Source organism: Perissodus microlepis, chromosome 14 (assembly GCF_051167445.1).
Source record: "Perissodus microlepis isolate ML-2025 ecotype Zambia chromosome 14, ASM5116744v1, whole genome shotgun sequence".
In the NCBI taxonomy this organism is placed as follows: domain Eukaryota; kingdom Metazoa; phylum Chordata; class Actinopteri; order Cichliformes; family Cichlidae; genus Perissodus; species Perissodus microlepis.
In genome coordinates, this window is record NC_140474.1 from 9,930,131 (window position 1) to 9,952,518 (window position 22,388).

Genomic DNA, 22,388 nt, shown 5'->3' on the forward strand with positions numbered 1-22,388 from the left:
AATTATACAATCTTTAAACTGTTTCCTTTCCTATGGAAAACAATATGTTCCTCCTGCTTGTCAAAATCTGTATCAAATTTCTCCAGTTAAAAGGAATTATCATAAATTAACAAGCAATTTCAATTTGATTATGAAACACAAAGTTAGTTGTACCTGTGTTGTTGTTTTTTCCTGAAGCCTTGCATCACCCTAACTTCACCCTTACAGTGCTGTAATTACCAATGATGATGATGTTGTTCTTTATATAAGCCAAAGATGCCCCATGAGGCTAGCTGTTGGAGCATTTTGCATGAAGTAAGTCCTTACATAGAAGTAGATATGTAAAATTTTACTTTTATTCAGAAAAAGTCTTTGAAGTATATCTCATTAATAATTTTGGCATGCTTTACCCTACTTTGATTTTAAAACTAAATGAGGGGTTGCCAAATATGTAACTTGTTTCAAATATGAACACTTATATATGCACGTTCAAGCTTCAATGAGCTTAGATTGACTTTCATGACCAGCATCTTATGCTGCATATCTTGGCAACCTGGAATTTGAAGTCCCAAGATTTTAGCTCTGCTGTTCTCAGCCACCTTTTGCTGGTGCATGTTAAGAGTACTTCTAAGTCAAATTAGGCACAGTTGTCTCTTTTCCTGTCCCAAGGTATCTCATCTAACACCATGAAACTATGAGCTGGCTATCTTTGCACAACCTGCACTGTCTCTACCTGCCTCTATTTCTCCAATAATTAGGGCCTTTTCTGCCATAAGATCACAAAGAATTTCCGTGTTGTCTTCTAAGCCAGTCCCTAGACATGGAGAGGATTTATTGACATCAGCAACTTCCTTGACTTGCTGGTGATGCCTCCTGTGAAGGGCCATAGTCTTCTGCATTGTTTCCTATCCCTTCTCATCTCTGTAATTTCTATTGCCTGGGCCCCTGACTTTTCTTCACTTTCATTTATGACAGGGGTGTCCAACTCCAGGCCTCAAGGGCCAGTGTCCTGCAGGTTTTAGATGTGTCCTTGATCCAACACAGCTGATTTAAATGGCTAAATTACCTCCTCAACATGTCTTGAAGTTCTCCAGAGGCCTGGTAATGAACTAATCATATGATTCAGGTGTGTTGACCCAGTGTGATATCTAAAACCTGCAGGACACTAGCCCTTGAGGCCTGGAGTTGGACACCCCTGATTTATCAACTGTGCTTCTCAATCTATATCACTTCCTAGGCTGTATCCATATCTACTTTTAATACTGCAAAGGCTTAGACCTCTGCAGAATACCAGTGCAGTGCACAACCTCAGTATACTTGAAAGTGACTAATATGCCTTCTGATTCTATGTTTTAGTGATATAACTTGTTGAAGTCAGTCTAAGCTATATTCCGATACACTATGTCAGGTCTTTTCTTAACATGGGGATTTAGATACTTTACAAGTGTTTTATGGTTGACTTGAATCCTTAAAAATGAAAGATTACTAAATAACTATGTAAGGATTGTGCTCTTTTTCTCACACCACTTCCAACAGAGTTTAACATAAAGGCAGTCTGGGAACCAATCAGTCTTTCTACTGACCAACTTTGATGAGCTTTACCTGATGGTCCTTGTTTACAAATAGTTGTAAGACATGTTAAAAAGAGATGAAGTTTTTGAGATTGTATTTAGGTAAAGGCATGCCCTCCATTGTTTTCTACACAGACTGTTTACTTGTATGAGACCAAAGCATTCTAAAATGGGATTGGTCAGTAAAACTCAGAGTACAAGCAGATTATAAATGAAAATCAAAAGTAATATCCCTCCCTTACAAATTCTGCATAGAGATTTGGTTAAGGGTACGGCGATGGGGATAGAGTCAGCACAGCAGGCTACAGACAGAGGCTTCATGGCAAGCTGTTTGACAGTTAAAGGCATCTATGTGCTCATGCAGGTCACAGGCAGTTACATTGCAAAATATAAAATTTAAAAAGTAAAGTGCTTCTTACTAATTGTGATTTATTATATGCATGTATACAAACTATGCTCTTTTATTTAGTTAGTTTTGTGACTAAACAACTTCATGTGTATATATTTATAAACTGTCACGAACCAGAGTTTCAAGCAAGATGCAGACCGAAAAGCAGACTCAAAAACCCACTTAACTTTTCACAAGTTAAGCGAGAGTGGAATCAGCGAGAGTGGAATCTGGCTAAACATGAATACACATGAGGAGACACCAGCAGAGAACAGGTGTTACGGCCTCTGTGCAGACTGTCCCTCCTGCCTTTGCCTTTGTCTTTGTATTGCTGCCCTTTGCAACCTTTGTGTTTAGTAACTGCCTGTGAGATGTTTAGATAAGTAGTGTTCTACTGGTGTTATTAGTGTTATTTGAATATATGAGTTGTTTGTTATGTTCGTTTAAATCACCCTATTGCCTAGCGTTTCACTAACGGTTTTCGGTTGTGTTAATAAACCTTATGTTTTTCTTTTTATGTAACCCTCCTGTCTCTGGGCTCATTTATGTTACATCCCCTGTAGCAGAGCCGGGTCGTAACAACAGGTCATCACGAGGAGTCACTGGCGGAGAATGCGAGCGGAACGAGAACTCTGAAACAGCAAAATAGCAAAAAAGCATTCATTCACTTCAATGCACAATAAAGATTATATCTTCATCATTACATCTTTAGATTGTTAGTTGTGACTTAAGCACTGCCTCACAGGGTTTGTGAAGAATCAAAAATGTATTATCATCTCACTAAGGACATGCACAAACGTGCACGTGGAAATCAAACATAATCGCTCTAATTGAACATTGCAAAAAACAGTATGTGCTCTGTGTTATGACATTTATGCTTGGAACACTAACATCATCTATTCTTGGCAGGAAACAGTGGTGAAGATCTTTTATCCACAAAGCCACCCTATTTTTTCCTTCTTTCTTTAGAAATAAGCTAGACCAAAATGCTCACAGAAATGTTGGAATATTTTTAATATAGAGCTAATGAAGTGGATAGGACTTGATAACAGTCTGTATGGACACTATATGGTCAGCAATATAACTTCAGTAATATTCCCAGTTGCCCATTTAATTTCAGTACTGTGTCAAAAACAAAATAAATAAATAAATAATTTAATCCACTTGAGTCCCCAAAGTTAAATTATTGAAGGTATTTCAGCCCCAAAAGATGAGCTTTTACCATTTCATTTTTTTTTTTCATTTTTTCAGGGGACCAATGACCACACAGAAACTTGTGGATGAATGGTGATAAACCTGGTAATTATTTATGAGTATTATGTTGTCATCCTATTATCCAGAAAAATATCCAATTAGGTAGAATAGCCTGATATATATAGCCCAGTATCACACAAAAGACAAGGGGTCATTTGATCCTGTTTTTATTTGTTTTGTTTTGTTTTGTTTTGTTTTGTTTTGTTTTGTTTTGTTTTGTTTTAGCAGTGTGCATTAGTAAAATATGTCTGTCATAAAATATTCTAGTGAAAATGATTACGATGGAAAAAAAAATCAGCAATAAAAATTATATTAACCTGTCGAGAGGAGATATAGGACACCGGAATAAAGATTTATTGTATATAAACTAAAGTCATAGTGAGTTACTAAAATTACTCACATTCTACTTGATGTTCATTCCTCTAAACTGGAGATTTAAAGAAGAGAAATGTAGAAAGGAGCCTTAATTAAGATGTTATTGATAGATATTGTCACGGTCCTGGGTCGGTGACCCAGTGTTTTGAGTTTCTTGTGTATCTGAGTTTTTGTATTATGATCTTAGTTCTCTTTGTTGCCCCAGTTTATTCTTTAGTCTAGTGTCTTACTTTGGCTTTCTTGTATTCTCTTTAGTTTTCTGAGTATTTAGTTAGCCGCTCTCTGTGTCTCCCTGTTATTGTTCTCTGTGTTTCTTAGTTGCTCTGTCTCCCCTAGTCAAGTCTGCGTCTATGTTACATTTCCTGTTTTACTTTGAAGGTCTGTGCCCTACGTGAATGTATTGAGTTTCGCTTCCCTTGGGTCTCGTTATGTCCGATTCCTCCCACCTGTGCTCCCCTTCTGTGTCTCATTCCCCTCGTTATTTCCCAGTGTATTTAAGCCCTGTGTTTCTCTGTGTCAGTGTCGTGATCTCCCTCATGCTGTGTGTTATGTTATATTCTTCTCAGTTTAGGTTTTGTAGACGTTCTTTGTTCATCAATAAAAGCTGCCGTTTTGAGTTCAATCCTGTTTCTAGTGAGTTTGCGTTGGGTCCATTTTCTCCCTGCACACAGCCGGGTCATGACAGATATATGTTTAAATCAGTCTGAGTTATGTAGCACACTTCACATAAACAATGTACTGAATTATATATTTAAATTGTTGTATTATTATTATTAGTAGTAGTAGTAGTTATAACAATAATACTAATAATAATACAGATATTAAAATGGAAAAAGATGATTGATAATATACAATGTATATGAAAGTATAAAAGTTCATATTCTATGAAAATAAAGTGTTTATTTGATTTTTGTGAAAACAGTCACACAACGAGAAAAAAGTGTAATTGGAAGTTTCCATTTATTTTTTTATGCAAAAGAATATAACGACAAGCAATAACTAAAAAATAAAGTAATAACCTACATTCTTTTAAAAAGCACTACAATATCTGTCATCAGAAAACTTAATCAGCATTTTTTAAAAGACTCGACAGAGTGACTGAATTAATGTCAGACAGCAGGATAAATACAGGAAAATAAAACATTTAAAATGTTTCAGTATGTTACATCAGATTCTTTTGAAAGAGTGCATTAAGATGAAAACATCCTAGTCTTTAAAAAGTTCAACACCTTTTCTCGAATTTCCTTTGTTTTCAAACCATAGATGATTGGATTCAATGTTGGGGGGAAAATTAAAGTTGACAAACCCATAAATCTTCTGAAATAGGGTGAAACATTATTTAGTCTATATGATATGATGGTGAAAAGACCAAGACACTCCAACAAGAGAAAAACAATCAGATGTGTAGCACATGTCTGCAGAGCTTTGGCTTTTGTATCTGATCGTTTAGATCTAAAGCAAGTTATGAGGATCCGGAGATATGTGTAGAAAACAATTCCATTAGCCACTAATTGTGAAAAAGCACTTATCAAAAGGCCATAGATATTGTTAATAGTTGTGTCAGCACAGACCAAAGTCAGCAGAGATGCATTATCACAATAGGGGTTTGTCATTTCAGATCGACAACGAGGCAAACGCAAAAGTAAGAAAAAAAGCACAGCAATTAAAACTAAACAACTCATCCATACAAGGGTGATTATTCTCATGATATGGGCATTAGTCATCACAGTACTGTACTGCAGTGGGTAACATATGGCAATGTATCTATCATATGCCATTGCACTCAGATTGAACACAGTGCCTGCTGCATAGATATGGATAAAGAAAGCTTGAGCAACGCAAGCTGAGTATTGCATTATCCCACTGTTCCTCAGTATTTCTTTGATGAGCTGTGGAAAGAGAGCTGATGAACCTATAAGGTCATTAATAGGAAGATTCAGCAGAATTAGGTACATTGGCTGATGCAGAGATTTATTCAGCACAATGGTGAGGATTAGAGTAAGGTTGCAAAATAGTATGATCATGTAACTCAGAGTTGCAAAAAGAAATGCAGGAAAAACACTCTCAGAAGAGAGATTAAAGACATTAATCTGTAAAAAAGAGGATGTGTTGTATCGGTTGTTCATTTTGTTGCTTTTTCACACTATAAAATTGAGAAGTCAATCATCGCTTCTTTGCTAATGAGCAAGACAATATTTACGTACCTCAAAGTACATAATAGAAAATATATAAAAAGAAGACATAGCATTAAATGTTACAGTTCAGTTATAATCAACAAACTCTATCCTCCCTCTCCAAAGAACTTCATATACATTTCATGTCATGTAATTTGCACTCTTAAAAAAAAAAACAACTTAGAATGTTTTGACCTTAAATTTAAATAGCTCATAGAACACACACACACACACATATATATATATATATATATATATATATATATATAGGAGTCAATCGCTTCAAAGAAGAAAAAACATTGTACATATGCACAACATTGTACATACACACAAAGCACTCATCTTTATCCAGTTATGTCAGTGCTGGCCATGACAACCTAGTAAAAGATTCATGGGGATTAAAGGCTTTATAGATGTGACTCTGAACAGCAGGCAGTTCTCTGGAGTGTTAGGTGTTATCTTAAAGTTCATCTTTAGATTCACATGGTCTTAACCACTGCCTCACAAGGGATTCATCAAGGATCAGAAATGTTATATCATGTCATTAATTACCTACACAAACATCAACAACATATCAACAGGTCAGCTTTCATCATTTTATCAGTTTTTCAAGATTATCTGTAAGCACACAGAAACTATTTTTACTAAACTTGACTTACGCATTGCCTATCATCTGGTCTGTATCCAGGAGCGGAGATGAATGGAAAACCACATTCAATATACAACTTTATTCTCATTAATGCTCCAGTGGTTTTCCTGGTATTAGTAAATGACATTCTAAGAGATTTTCTGAGCATCTTTGTGTTTGTATGTCTTGATGATATCCTGACTTTCTTCAAATCCCCCCAGGAGCACTGTGTCCATGTCCACTCCATCCTGCAACGATTCCTCAAGAACCGCTTATATGTCAAGGCCAAGAAATTTGTTCCACTCTTCTGTCAGTTTCTGGGTTATATTTTGGCAGGAGGACAGGTGAAGATTGACCTGTAAGTGAAGGGCTCACTTCCACGTCACACAAGCAGCCACCACACCTCACCTCCACCAAAGTCCTGCCTGTCTTGTCCACTGAAGCCAAAACTGCTTTTGTCTTACTAAAACACCTGTTTTGATCCACCCAGATACCACAAAACCATTTATCATAGAAGTAGTTGCATCAGACTCTGGATTCAGGGTTGTTCTCTGTTCCCAGTGTTCTGGACTAATAGGTAAGCTGCAACTTTGTGCATTTTTCTGTCACCTCCTGCAGAGAAAAATTATGATGTGGCCAACTGGGAGATGTTAGCAGTGAAGTTGGCACTAGGGAAATGGAAAGAGGGGGCTGAACATCCTTTTAAATGGTAAATGGCCTGTATTTGTGTAGCGCTTTACTTAGTTCCTATGGACCCCAAAGCGCTTTACACTACATTCAGTCATCCACCCATTCACACACACACATTCACACACTGGTGATGGTAAGCTACATTGTAGCCATAGCTGCCCTGGGGCGCACTGACAGAGGCGAGGCTGCCAGACACTGGCACCACCGGGCCCTCTGACCACCACCAGTAGGCAAGTATGAAGTGTCCTGCCCAAGGACACAATGACAGAGACTGTCGGAGCTGGGGCTCGAAATGCCTTTCCCATAAGCTCGCTTCATGTTACATTGGACCATATAAGATTGAAGCTATCATCAGTCCTGCGGCAGTTACAGTAAGCTGCAGTACATTCCAGTCCTCTTTGCCCACGACTTGTCAAACAACTTTGTTTACATAAACTTGTAAATCTTATCGCTAAGCCAGTCCCTAGACATGGAGAGGATTTATTGACATCAGCAACTTCCTTGACTTGCTGGTGATGCCTCCTGTGAATGGCCATAGTTTTCTGCATTGTTTCCTATCCCTCCTCATCTCTGTAATTTCTATTGCCTGGGCCCCTGACTTTTCTTCACTTTCATTTATGACAGGGGTGTCCAACTCCAGGCCTCAAGGGCCAGTGTCCTGCAGGTTTTAGATGTGTCCTTGATCCAACACAGCTGATTTAAATGGCTAAATTACCTCCTCAACATGTCTTGAAGTTCTCCAGAGGCCTGGTAATGAACTAATCATATGATTCAGGTGTGTTGACCCAGTGTGATATCTAAAACCTGCAGGACACTAGCCCTTGAGGCCTGGAGTTGGACACCCCTGATTTATCAACTGTGCTTCTCAATCTATATCACTTCCTAGGCTGTATCCATATCTACTTTTAATACTGCAAAGGCTTAGACCTCTGCAGAATACCAGTGCAGTGCACAACCTCAGTATACTTGAAAGTGACTAATATGCCTTCTGATTCTATGTTTTAGTGATATAACTTGTTGAAGTCAGTCTAAGCTATATTCCGATACACTATGTCAGGTCTTTTCTTAACATGGGGATTTAGATACTTTACAAGTGTTTTATGGTTGACTTGAATCCTTAAAAATGAAAGATTACTAAATAACTATGTAAGGATTGTGCTCTTTCTCTCGCACCACTTCCAACAGAGTTTAACATAAAGGCAGTCTGGGAACCAATCAGTCTGTCTACTGACCAACTTTGATGAGCTTTACCTGATGGTCCTTGTTTACAAATAGTTGTAAGACATGTTAAAAAGAGATGAAGTTTTTGAGATTGTATTTAGGTCATTGGTAACATGTGCCCGTGTCATTTTGGAACACTGGAAGGACTCCCATATTCCAACGCTTAAAATGTGGAAAGACAGAATGATTGGGAATGTTGCATGCGAAAAGATGGAAAAATACATCATGTGACGGAAGCTGCGCTGGAACAGTGGGACAATTTTTGCACCTACATGTCTACCTGACTTGGACATTTGAGCTTAATACAACATATGTTAAAACCTCACTTGTTTTGTTTTGTTTCGTTGTGGTTTTTTATTTATTTTTTATTTTTTTATTTATTTTTAGTTATTTATTTTGTTTGTTTGTTTTTGTTTGTTTGCTTCTTGCTTTTGGTTGTTGCATCTCTGTATTTGCTGTTATAAAATGCAAAATCTAATAAATACTTGAATTATAAAAAAGAGACTGTATTTAGGTAAAGGCATGCCCTCCATTGTTTTCTACACAGACTGTTTACTTGTATAAGACCAAAGCATTCTAAAATGGGATTGGTCAGTAAAACTCAGAGTGCAAGCAGATTATAAATGAAAATCAAAAAAATTACACAGCCAAAAGTAATATCCCTCCCTTACAACTTCTGCATAGAGATTTGGTTAAGGGTAAGGCGATGGGGTTAGATGCTCTTTTATTTATTTAGTTTTGTGACTAAACAACTTCATGTGTATGTATTTATAAACTGTCATGAACCAGAAGTTCAAGCAAGATTCAGACCCAAAAGCAGACTCAATAACTCACTTAACTTTTCACAAGTCTTTATTTACACAGCGAGAGTGGAATCTTGCTAAACATGAATACACATGAGGAGACACCAGCAGAGAGCAGATCATCACGAGGAGTCACTGGCAGAGAATGCGAGCGGAACGAGAACTCTGAAACAGAGGAGAGGAAGATTACTGGACTGGTAAGGTGATAGAGGAAAGCTGGAGGTGAGTACTGACTGAAGGGAGTTTTGCAGGCCAAAATTGAGACGCTTCAGGGAGGGTACCTGTGGGAGTGTCCAGAGCAGGGCATGAACACTGAAAATGGTGCAAAGTCTTCCAGAAAAGTGGAAAGTTTTCCAGATTCTCCAGAGGGGTCTAGTAAAGGCACGATGGGCAGGAGGGCATGCAGATAAGCAAGGTTATGGATTCTGAGAGCAGTTTGCAGGTGAGGAAAGCAAGCAGGACCAGCGCTGGAAAAAGAATGGCAACCGAGGGTCGATCTGGGAGACTGCGACCAGGAGCTGAAGCGCATAGAAACAAAGTTGCACATGAAGAAAACTGGGATGAAGCTAACCATAAGGGACGCCTAGTTATCACTAAGAGGTAGCAGGATGAGTGGGAGGCAGTGCTGGCCAAAATAACCCTCCTGCTGATTGCTCATGAATGAGATACAGGTGAGACACCAGAACCTCTGAGGGTGGACACCAGAAACACTGGAAAATCCCTAGCCACTCCGACGGGCCATGACATAAACCACAACACAAATATCTCCCATCTTTTCTCCATTTTTCTTATGGATCATGAGTATATTTTCTGTAATTCAAAAAACTGTATAAAAATAGAATCTAAATATATTATCATTTATAATAAAGATGATCAGAAAAATGTACTTTGATGTATTGAGCATGTGCAGTATATTGTCAATATATTGACATCACAAAACGCATCACAAAACCAAAAGAAAAAGATCAGGATAAAAGTAACAAGTTTTTTTATAACTGCAGTACGATGTAGTCAACAATCATTCATTTTAAGTGGGATAATTGTTTATCTCTATATTTTAAGAATCGCTACATCTTATAAGTGTTATTGAGTCAAACTACATTAGCAAAAAGGTCAGACACAAAAAATCCACAATAATATTTCCTGTAATACAGGAAACTGCAGATTTTTCCACAGTGATGCAGATGGCTTATGTGTCTGTTCATGTGTGTGTCATTATTTTACATTACTTCTTCATGTGTAGCTCTTACAGTTTTCAAAGTGCTGATCAGATGACGCAGTGTTTTAATTTTTATTGCAGCTCAAAGAAGATTTTTATGATTTGATTACCAATAAGCAAATATTCACATAGATACTCTATTTTTTAAGACTCTCAGGAGAGTGCTTCGTATTTCGTTTGTATACAACCCATATACGATTGGATTCAGAAGTGGAGGTACAGTAAATATGAGCATGCCCATGATCTTTTGCATGTCAACCGAAACATTTTTGAATCTGTGAGATAAAATCGTGAATGTTGCCACAACCTCAAACATGAACAGTATAACTAACTGTGCGACACACGTGTTGACAGCTTTTGCCTTTGTTTCTGATTTCCTTGTAACCACACATGCGATGAGAATTTTAACATAGGAATATGCCTGAATGGATACGCTTACAACTTGTATAACAGCAGTGTTAAACAGCCCTATAATATTATTGACTGTTGTGTTTCCACACGTCAGCTTCAGGAGAGATGGGTTATCACAAAACACATTCATAACAACATGTTTGCACCTGGGAAGTCTTGCCTGCAAAGAGAACAGTGATACAATCAAGACAAAGTTGAGGCCCCAAACTAGTACAATGATACAACTAATAAATCTTGGTGTCATGACAGAGCTATAGCGTAAGGGCATGCAAATAGCAACATAACGGTCAAAGGACATTGCTGCAAGAATAAACAAAATGCCACCACCATACATGTGGAGCAGGAATGCCTGTAAAACACAGAGATGATAGTCTATTTTGTGTGTCTCTGTAACAATATCTGAAAGTACTTTTGGTAACATTGCAGATAGTCCTATGAGATCATTGAGTGGAAGACTAAATAGGATGAAATACATGGGTTTGTGAAGGTTTCTGTTCAATATGATTAAAGCCAACAAGGTCAGGTTGCAGGAAATTCCAAAAATACAAATTGAAATGCCAAGAAAAAATATAGGATACTTTCCTCCAGGTGGGATTACAAATGGATCAAGGGTTAACTCGGAACTAAAGTCAAAGGACTGGTTTTCCATTTTAAACTTAAGAGGTTAGAAAAAGACAACTGTGAATTTACTAAACATTGTTACTAAAATATTTTCACATTATAATTAAAATCAAGTTAATATTTTCAGAAATCAAGGGTGCCATTTTTCAAATGTAATGTTGCCTAAAGTGCTCCAAACTGTTGTGCTTCTCTTGCTTTATTAAAGTCACCTTGACCAGAACATGTATACGTCACCCCGTGACATGTATACTTCTGGGATTATTAATGGATTTACAAAGGTAGAAAAACAAAAATCTTTTTGTTAAGTTTGTATTCAGTATCCAAATCAAGTACTAAAAGTTTTACTTAATTTAGCTAAATAAACTAATGTTAAGGGCATTACTATTAAAATAACCACCAATAAACTACAGGCTAAATGTAGGAAACATAAGGAATAAACTAAAATGTTTCCGACACAAAACAGTCTGTTTGTTCCAGTTATGTATATGAGACTCTATGATAACCAGTGCCTTTTATCACAGCAGTATAGAATAGAATAGAATTCAACTTTATTGTCATTGCACATGTCACAAGTACAAGGCAACAAAATGCAGTTTGCATCCATCCAGAAAGTCCTTAGCAATAATATAGATATATTACAAAATATATATTAGCAATGAAATAGATATATAGACATATTACAAAAATGGGTCTATTATAGGTATGAGGGTACAAAATTATGGTCTTAAAAAATTACGAGGGTGTATTATGTACATGGTATGAAGGTATATTATAAATATGCTATAACTAAGTATGTACAGGCTGTAGTGAGTGTACAAGCTATGTACAGGCTATGAACAGGATATAAATATGAAACTGTATAGAAATATGAACTATACATGTTATAAACAGTTGTAAACAGTTGTAGAACTATAATTATTATTGAACAGAATTATACAGTAGTGCAGTTTAGATCAGTGAGATATGTGGCTAATTCCTACAGAGATTATATAAAGTGCTAGTGGTTGTGAGTGGTGGTTCAGTCCATGTTATTATTGTGTGTATGAGGGTACAGTTGGTCATTTGTTTGTTTTTGTCCATTGTGTGTGTGTTCAGTTATAGGTGGTTGTGGGTATGTGTGTGATCAGTCCATGAGTTTAATGTCGGTTAGATGTCAGGAGGCAGAGTTCAGCAGTCTGACAGCTGTAGGGAAGAAGCTGTTCCGGTACCTGGTGGTCTTAGTCCGGAGGCTCCTGTAGCGCCTCCCTTAGGGCAGGAGGGTGAAGAGTCGTTGATGATTTTCCCAGCCCTTTTCAGACACCGCTTCCTGTAGATGTCATTTATGGCAGGAAGTGGTGCTCCGGCAATGCACTGGGCGGTTTTCACGATCCTCTGCAATGCCTTCTGGTCCGAGGCAAGAGCAGCTCCCATACTAGACTGCTATACAGTTGGTCAGGATGCTCTCGATGGTGCAGATGGTGCACCTTTACCTTTCAGTTAAAGGTGAGATGGGTTAGAAAGTTTCTTTCAGTTTTTACTGATGTTAGATTTCTTTAAATAAGATGATGGTACCAAATATTCAAATGTGGCTTCTTATTGCTTATTGCTTTTCAAAGATGTTTCAAAAATAGTAATTCTACCATATGTTGTTTGAATTTTACAAATGGCAAACAATAAAGTCTTATATATATATTATTAGTAAAGATATGTTGGTATATAGTGCTACAAATAATACTTTAAAAGTATTTCTTTTATATACTGTTATAACTGTTTTATAACATAATTGCTGCATTAGCATAACAATACCTTATACCATAAAGTAGTGCCACAGAAATAATAAAATATATTTTTATTCAGCTTAAATATAATTTCAGCTCTTAAAATAAAGAGCTGTAATAAAACTTTTATAAAACTATTATGTAACTGGAACCACTTTAACTGGGCAGAATTACATCAGCCAAATGCCTGATTACTTTGTCAAAATATATTTTTAATGAGCCCCTTAGAAGTTTGATTAATTGATGTGTTATTAACTGTCTCACATTTTAATTAATCCCTGGACAAATGGTAAACCTCTAGTCTAGAATGATATACTGTTTTACTTGCTAATGAGGATTGTTTTTTTTAATAATACTCCTGGGAGGTGTGTGTGACTCTGATGTTTACAAGTTGTTAAGTGGAGTTGCATTTAACATAATAATGTGTGAACATTTGATTTTTTTAAACTTCAATCATGAACTGTGAAATTAAGTAAATTATTTTTACACCTTGGGCACTATGACACTGTTTATTATTTTTTCATAAATATATAAATTATTACAATAATTTATTATTTTTATATACATTCATTTGCACTGTAGGAACAACAGTTCCTTCTGACATAGTAATTTATTAATATTGAAGTAAAATGTTTTACAGAAAATGCAGAAAGACAAAAACCATGTTTAATGATTTCAATGTTCGGCCTTTCCAGAAAGTATGAAAGAATACTAATTGAAACAGAGCTCTGAAGTGATCACAGCAGGCAATGGGGAACAAGGACAATTTTAACTCACACAAAAGGGCAGTAAGGACATTAGGACTAATCATCTTCCCCTGGGAAATGGACATGATGAACCCTTGAGCTGCTTTGATAATTCATTTGACCCACTTATTACATTATTTGCCCTTTTTTAGTACTGTTCCACAGAAAAGGGCATGGGTTGAGTTTACTGTCTCGGGCCTTTCTATGTAAGGTTAAGGTATTTTTCTGCTTGATTGTTTATTTGAGTGGTTGACTTATCTGATGACATGGTTCACTGGAACATAAACATATTCCCATTTGGGGAATTTGAAATTGCCCCAGTGAAAGTCTCTGGTTCATTTTCAGATGTTAATGTAGATATGAAATATTGAAAATATTTATTTTTACATGTGCTTATGCTTTTATGGAGCACTCATTGAAATACATGGAAAATCATGGAAATATATGGAAAGAGGCAGGGTAAATCCTGCACTCCAGCTTGCCACAGGGCACTTTTTTTTCTTGTATGTAATTCAGTCAAAACTAAATAAATCATAGGTGCACAAAGGAGCTTAATAGCAGGTCCTTCCTCCCAGCAGCTGTTAGACTTTATAACCATCACTCTGCATATTATCAAAAACCAGTGCTACCATTTCTATGCCACAAATTTCACAAATTTTTAGAATCCCAACACAAACAACACTTGTCTCAACATTTAGAATAACTTTTGAGCATACATTTTTTTGTGTTTTTGTTTCTTTTTTCACTCAAACTCTTAGTTTTGATGTTTTGACGAACTACCAACAGCCTTTGATTAGATGATCTCAGGCTGCGAGAGGGAGTATGAGGTTCTAAGAGATCAGAAACATAGGCAGGAGACGGTCAAGGTTCTTTTTGCTCAAAAAAAGAAAAAGATTGTTACAGTAATCTAAGCGAGAAGAAATAAAAGCATGAATAATCATTTCTAACTCAGATTTAGACAACAAAGTTCGCAGTTTGGAGATATGACAGAGAGAGCATCTTTAAAAAGCACAGCAGGTAGAATGTCATTTGGACAAGTGGTGATGTTCATTTTATCCAGCAGAAGTGAAAGGTCATGTATGGTCAATGGGTTAAACACTTACAGCAAATGAGGGGGAGGTGGACCAGAGACACAATGCTCATACGGACATTATTAACTTTATCTACAAAGAAGTTTAGAAAGTCATCACTCTCACATATAGAGGACATGGGTACTGGGTGGTCCACGGGGGAAACAATAGAGTTTATGGTTTCGAACAGTACTTTGGAGTTTTTCTTGTTTGATGAGATCAACTGAGAAAAATATCCTGATCTAGCTGATTTTATGGTTTCGTGCAGGGAAACCCAAAGTTCCCTAAGGTGGAGCCTGTGAACTTCAAGTTTAGTTGATTTCCAAAGGTGTTCTGCTTTCCTACAGAGTCTTTTGACTTTCCTTATGTCATCGTTTATCCACGGATGAGCTCTTTTTGGGGCAGCAATGACAGTTTTTAAAGGTACCACTGTCACGATCCTGGGTCTTTTGACCCAGCGTTTTGAGTTTTAATTTATTTTGATGTTTATAGTGTCTGTTTAAGCTCATTAGGTTTTCTATGTTCATTTGCTTATTAGTTTCCCCTTATGTTTTCAACCCCTGTGTTAAGTCTCCCTTGCCCTTCATGTGTTTCATGTCTGCATGTCTTTTGTTAAGTTCATGTCGTCAGGTCTGCTTTTCATTATGTTTCCTTTTTTTTTTGAAAGAGGTCCTGTGTTATTGTGTTCATTGGCTGTGTCCCAATTCAGGGTCTGCACGCTTGAAGTATGCGCACTACGCGTACTACGTACGGTGCGTACAATAAGTACGAGAAGTGCGGAAGTGAGAGGCTTGTGAAATGGGACGGTCTAGCCTTCGTCGCGCTGTTCAGGTTGCCTAGCAACCATGATATTAACCGCGAGAAACGTTACATATAGCTTTGTGTGACAGAAATGAAGGAGAAAAAATGTTTTGTTGGTGATTCATTTTTGTCATGACATCACTTTGATTAGTTGAGTATCTGAGGCTGAGACCACAGGACTGTAAAACATGATTGTTGGGCTTCATTTCTGTACCGAACAGTTATCGCATGATTAGTTAGTAAATAACAATTAGCTAATGTTGTTCATGAGACTAAAATCATCTCACTGTGGTAATGTAAATATAATATGGCCAATACTATAGTATTGTCAGATTATTATGATATATATATATATATATATATATATATATATATATATATAAAGGCTTTACAACCAAGTTAACGCTGAAAGTACAGACATCACTAATGTCACACATGTGGCCAACAGCAATGTTTTAATGTTCTTCGTTATTAAACATTCACACATAAATGAGTGACATCATATTCAGTACTTACTTTTGACAGTTCACTCTTCGGCCGCTCCCTTCTGCCGTATTTTGCTGCAAAATTATCCACACCCACCGCCGCGCTATGAATTGTGGGATATATGGGACCACGAAGCGTGCACCGGACCACGCTTGATATTTGGGGAAATCGACGGCACATTTGGAGTATGCATTTGAAGTACACTTCGAATTGGGACAGCCATCGTCGCGTGGCGGTGACGTAATGACACTTAAAATGCGTACTTCAAGCCAGAGGCGGAGCCAGACATTTGAAACACCCGGGGCTTAGCCCTAAAGGGTAGTATGCATGTGGGATTTTTTTATTTTTATTTTTTTTTGGGGGGGGGTTAGAAATGACTGAAAGATTAATAGGCTCTGTTTTGAGTTTTGTTCAAAAACGAATGCCTTCATATAGGGAAAAATATATATCACATGTGCAGGACACCTTAAGCTAGTTTTTTAATTAAGCAGCAAGGCAGAGCAAAGTCGGGGCTGTATCAAGACATGAGGACTAAACCCCAATTCAACCAGACCCAGAACTGATCCGGAATTAAAACAGGACTACAACAGTTCAAAATCAGGACTACTGAGGACTTAACCAAGACAGAACCAGAATCAGAACTAGATGATAGTAGCACTAAAAATCATCATATACCTGCACTACACTTGTTTTTTTAATTCTACCCAAAGTCCACTATTTAGACTGAGAAAAGTTTATATAATTATTTAGCCTTGTTGTGCAAACAAGCCTGCATAACTTAATAAATGTAGAATTTGAAAAATAGCAAACCTAAAAAGAAACACTAGGTACAAGATACATGAGGACCTATGATACGGTGATACTTTTCGTAAACAACCATTTGAGTAACATGTGTGTCTCACCTGCTCTTGTTCCATCTCTGTGCTGTCCTCATTCTCCATCTCCCTCTCTGTTCCTCTCTCTCCCTCTTTGTGCTGACAATCATCAAATATACAGTTGAAACCAGATATTTACACACTCTTCAGATCAAAACACAAACACTTTTTTAATTGTAACATCAAATCAGACTAAATGTTTATTTTTTTTAGATTGATAAATATAAAAAACATATTTGTTAACTTTAAGAGTAAAGAGAGAAACTATCTGTATTTCTTAATTGCAAATGGCACCAAATTGTATTCAAAATTGAGCCACACTTATGGAGCTCCACAGTTCTTTTTCTGGTGTTTTGGTTGACATCTCTTGATTTTCCCATTTCAAAGAAACAGGCTCTGTGTTTTGCCTTATATGCATCCACAGGTGTGTCACCAATTTACTCACATGGACTCTACTAACCTATCAGAGGCTTCTTCAGCTCAGAATGGAATCGTCTGGAGTTTTCTTATTAATTAACAATAAACTTAGTGTATATGTACTCCTAAATTTGATCAAAGTGATAAAAAATAGACAGCTGTCTCTCTTTATTCTGACATTTAACTAATTCAAAAGATATTTCAATATTTATCTATAACAAAAGTTTACTCTAAATTGATGTTGTACAGTAAAAATGTTTTATGTTTTCTCCCTAAAGTGTATGTAAATATCTGGTTACAAATGTGAATATCCTGCTGTGTACTGAAATCCCTCTTGTTTTGCATAGAAATATACTGAACAACATACAAAGCATAATATATAAAATAACATTTACCTGAGTTTTTTCTTTGAAAGAACCCTCTAATGTCCATTCTTATATTTCAGTACATAACTGAAACCTATTTAGTCGGGGAGGGTAAGAACTGAAAATATGAAATAAACACACATAAGCTAAGACTCTCTAAAAAATAGCATTTGTTCGGCTTTTCATTTCGCCATTTGTTGATTCACTTGAAGAGCAAGTAACGTAATATTGGTCAAGTGATCAGTTTGATATCAATCTTTCGTGATACACCGTCATATTTACATTATTTGTACGGTACGAATGATTTGCTTTGGTACCTGGTCAAACTTAAGCTCTCCTTAGTATGGCTGGCTCCGTTTCTCCAACAGCGTACTCACAGGCAGCAGCTGCCCCGCCCTCTCGCTCAGTCGCTTAGTGCCTGAGCTCGGATCATACCAATATCAGGGGGGATTCACGCACAGTCGTAAATTCCCACAGTGTGCACTATGTGCTTCGAATATTGTGTGTACTTTTTGTTTTATACAGTTGTCAGCCAGGCATCTAACTATGAAAAAATTACGCTCCAAAAGACCCCGGGCTTCTGACAAAACAACCCGGGCTTAAGCCCAGTAAGCCACCCCCACGCTCCGCCCCTGCTTCAAGCGTGCAGACTCTGAATTGGGACACAGCCATTGTGTTTAGTTTTACGTTTCCCCTGTGATGTCTTTATGTTCATGTGTGTCAGCTGTCTTGCCACTTCTCCTGATCACCTCATGTGTGTATTTAAGTCCTCTGTCTTCCAGTGTTCAGTGTTGCATCCACCCTTATTTATGTCTGTGTGTTCTGTTTGCCAAGCCTACCAAGTTTATTTTGTATTGTCAAGTTTAGTTTAGTTTTTCCAGTGTTCAGCAATAAAGCCACCATTTTGAGTTTCAGCCTGGCCTCTACATTTGTGTCTGCATTTTGGGTCCTTTCATGCCCCCCTCCACACAGACCTTGACAGCGTAGCAGCATCAGCGTCAGTGCAGCCCCTGATCACATGAGGATCCAATAAATCAGAAAACTTCAGGGCAACATCCTGATTTATGAACCACTTATTGAACAAGAGATTGGATGGTGGTGTTTCCAGAGGGAAGCTAAGGTTAAAAATAACACAAGAATGGTCACTCACTTGTACATCCTTAACACAGAGATTAGTTATGTCTAAGCAAAGAGAAAAGGTGGTCCAAGGTGTGGCCTTTAACGTGAGTGGGACCAGAGACATGCTGAATAAAATTAAAAGAGTCTGTAATGGATAACAAGTCCAGGATGAAATCGCACATCATCAAGACTTTCTCCAGTTTAATAATGGAGGATAAAAAGTCTGTGAAATCCTGGATATAAACACCAGCGGGGCCGGGAGGGCGGCAGATTAAAACACAGTAAAATATATTTGATGAACCGACCTTAAGAAACTGTGACTCAAAGAAAGGGAAAGTCTCAGAGTCCAAAGCTCTGCAGGAGAAACTGTCCCAGAAAACAGTGGCAAGTCCAGCACCACCATATAATATAAGGCCTAACTTTAATGGTTGTTTTTGTTTTAATTTGATTAAGTGTGTTAAGCTGTGTCAGCAGATATATCTATAACACTTAGTTGCACTTGGTAGTAATGATAAATCCATGAAGGAGAAGTCCACATTGTTTCCTCATTCTTGTTAATAATTTAAAATGTGCTTGTTAACTTTTTTTCTTCTTCTTTCAAAGGGTATGGCAGGAAAAGTTTTAGCTTTTATTCTTGCATCTAGACAAAAATTAAATATCAAGCTCCATATTAATTCATGTGGGAATCTATAATGAGCCCTTGATAAATATAGAACTGTAGCTGAAATGGAGAAGCCAGTAAATTCATATCAAATGTTACACCCTGAATATAAAAGTCACTCAGCTGTAGCTGCTGATTAGATTCCCTCCTCCACAACCAAGGTACAAAACACTAGCAGCTTAAACCACTGTGACTTCACATTGTTGTAGGTTTTGTTGAGCATTTTTTGTTTTGTTTTGTTTTTTCAAAACATCTGCATTTTCACTTTAAAATGTTGGTACTTTCCATAGTTTATGGTTATGGTTTATTGGTGTCAGTTTTAGTTGTTGTTGTTTTACACACCATATTTGAAAATGAATGAAAAAGGGTTTTTTATGCAAGAGAACAAGACAGAATTTGATTACTGAATATTTCAATTGAAGTTAATGTGTTTTTAAAAGTGTAATTTAATTTAATTTTGTGTTTGTTTTTCTTTTTTTGTTATCCTGAAGCATTTTTAATCATATTTTATTTTTATTGATTTTTTTTCAGGCAGAAAAAAAAGTGTAATAAGTATGTTCATTCAGCTTTAACATACTGGGACACTTATCATGTTTCATTGTCAGTGTTTTCTCTTTTAGGCTTCCCATTAAGTAAAGAGAATGGAAAAAAACAAAACAGTTTCAACCGATATTCTGGAGGTCCAAGGTTTTGACATTTCTCCAGAGTTAATGTATCCTCTCTTTTTCTTACTGCTCTTTGTTTACTTCACCCTGCTTTTTTCTAACATTGGAGTCCTTTTGCTTATCATTTCTCAGAAGAGTTTGCACCAGCCAATGTACTTTCTGTTTTGTAACCTGTCTGTCAATGATCTCATAGGTAACACAGTCCTGCTGCCTCAGCTAATGGCTCACATCTTGGCAACCGAACGGTTTATCACCTACAAACAATGTGTGGTTCAGGCTTTTCAAAGTCACACATTTGGATCGGCTTCACATATGATCCTCATCATTATGGCAATTGATAGATATGTGGCGATATGCCACCCCTTAAGGTATAGTTCCATTATGACAACCAGAACTGTGGTTGGGCTGTCCGCAGCTGCCTGGGGGGTGTCAGTAGTGCTTGTGTCTATATTAATAGGTCTTACTGTGAGGCTGTCCCGCTGCAGATCCACTATACAAAATTCTTATTGTGACAATGCATCACTATTCAAGCTTTCTTGTGAGGACGTGTCCATAAACAACATCTATGGACTCTTTTTCACTGTGCTGCTGTTTACTAGTTCAATTGCAAGCATAGCTGCCACCTATTTTAGAATTGCTCTCATTTGCTGGATTAAGAAAAACAAAGACTTGAATAACAAAGCACTGCAAACATGTGCAAGCCACCTTGTTCTTTATCTGATCATGCTCTGGTCAGGATTTTTAACAATTATACTGCATCGCTTCCCAAATTACCCAGACTTAAGGAAAATTGCATATGTTTTATTTCATGTTGTCCCTGCTAATCTGAATCCAATAATTTATGGAATGCAAACGAGATCATTAAGACATAAAATTACTGAAATACTGAAAAGAAAAGTGACTCCATCCTAATATTTTTTATCTTAAATTTACAGTACTAATAATAATACATTTTATTTATAGGCGCCTTTAAATACCCTGAAGGTCACCTTACATTAGTACAAAATAAATAAATAAAATAAGGTTTTCACTGGTTGCAACTAAAAGGTACCTATTTTAGATTAACCTTTTCTTTTAACTTAAGTTCCAGTTCCTTTTGAAAAGTCTTTCAACAGCTCAATAACAATAACAACAGCATAAAATGACAAGACATCAGAATGAGTGACGCATTAATTTTCCTCCCACCCATGTATTAAAATCTAAATGTTTTCTACCAACCTTTTTTTTTTTAAGTGGGGCCAGGCCTACACACTTCTATTGATTGATTGCTGAAAAGCCATTAAAATAATATCTATGACAAAGCATAAAATAAATAAAAATGTCCTTATAATCAGTATCACTATGCATGTATTTGGAGCTGAGTAATGCATTTGTTTTCAGTAAGCTTGTGGGGTTTTTCTGTGTAGTCATTGTTAATAACTTACAACCCAAAACTCAAAAAGTTAGTAATGTTTTTTTTACTTTAATAGAGTATCACAATACAAATAAAAAGTATCACAATAAAAAGTCTGTGAAATCCTGGATATAAACACCAGCGGGGCCGGGAGGGCGGCAGATTAAAACACAGTAAAATATATTTGATGAACCGACCTTAAGAAACTGTGACTCAAAGAAAGGGAAAGTCTCATAGTCCAAAGCTCTGCAGGAGAAACTGTCCCGGAAAACAGTGGCAGGTCCAGCACCACAATATAATATAAGGCCTAACTTAAATGGTTGTTTTTGTTTTTGTTTTAATTTGATTAAGTGTGTTAAGCTGTGTCAGCAGATATATCTATAACACTTAGTTGCACTTGGTAGTAATGATAAATCCATGAAGGAGAAGTCCACATTGTTTCCATATCCCATTGCTTTCTTCATGTGTCTGGAAGGACTGCAGGTGGAGTGCAGGTCACAAACATAAAGTGAAAAGTTGAAAGAGTACAATTTCTACAGATAATACACACTGACCACTATTTATGGTCCTCATTCTTGTTAATAATTTAAAATGTGCTTGTTAACTTTTTTCTTCTTCTTTCAAAGGGTATGGCAGGAAAAGTTTTAGCTTTTATTCTTGCATCTAGACAAAAATTAAATATCAAGCTCCATATTAATT

At 36.8% G+C, this 22,388-nt stretch overlaps 3 protein-coding genes across 3 annotated transcripts; 1 reads left to right on the top strand and 2 right to left on the bottom strand.

The window, feature by feature from the left end:
- Positions 1–4,757: 4,757 nt before the first annotated feature.
- On the bottom strand, positions 4,758–5,693 carry LOC146373438 (olfactory receptor 52E5-like). Its single transcript, XM_084951963.1, has one exon. The coding sequence runs from the start codon at positions 5,691–5,693 to the stop codon at positions 4,758–4,760; it is 936 nt and encodes a 311-aa protein (XP_084808089.1).
- A 4,733-nt stretch (positions 5,694–10,426) lies between these two features.
- Positions 10,427–11,362, bottom strand: LOC146373439 (olfactory receptor 52B2-like). The gene has a single exon (XM_084951660.1). The coding sequence runs from the start codon at positions 11,360–11,362 to the stop codon at positions 10,427–10,429; it is 936 nt and encodes a 311-aa protein (XP_084807786.1).
- An 8,910-nt stretch (positions 11,363–20,272) lies between these two features.
- On the top strand, positions 20,273–21,208 carry LOC146373440 (olfactory receptor 52N5-like). The gene has a single exon (XM_084950787.1). The coding sequence runs from the start codon at positions 20,273–20,275 to the stop codon at positions 21,206–21,208; it is 936 nt and encodes a 311-aa protein (XP_084806913.1).
- The last annotated feature ends 1,180 nt before the right edge of the window (positions 21,209–22,388 follow it).

Bases quoted from the DNA above. Each gene is read 5' to 3' on its own strand.
- LOC146373438 (XM_084951963.1), bottom strand. From the start codon at position 5,693: ATGAACAACCGATACAACACATCCTCTTTTTTACAGATTAATGTCTTT.
- LOC146373439 (XM_084951660.1), bottom strand. From the start codon at position 11,362: ATGGAAAACCAGTCCTTTGACTTTAGTTCCGAGTTAACCCTTGATCCA.
- LOC146373440 (XM_084950787.1), top strand. From the start codon at position 20,273: ATGGAAAAAAACAAAACAGTTTCAACCGATATTCTGGAGGTCCAAGGT.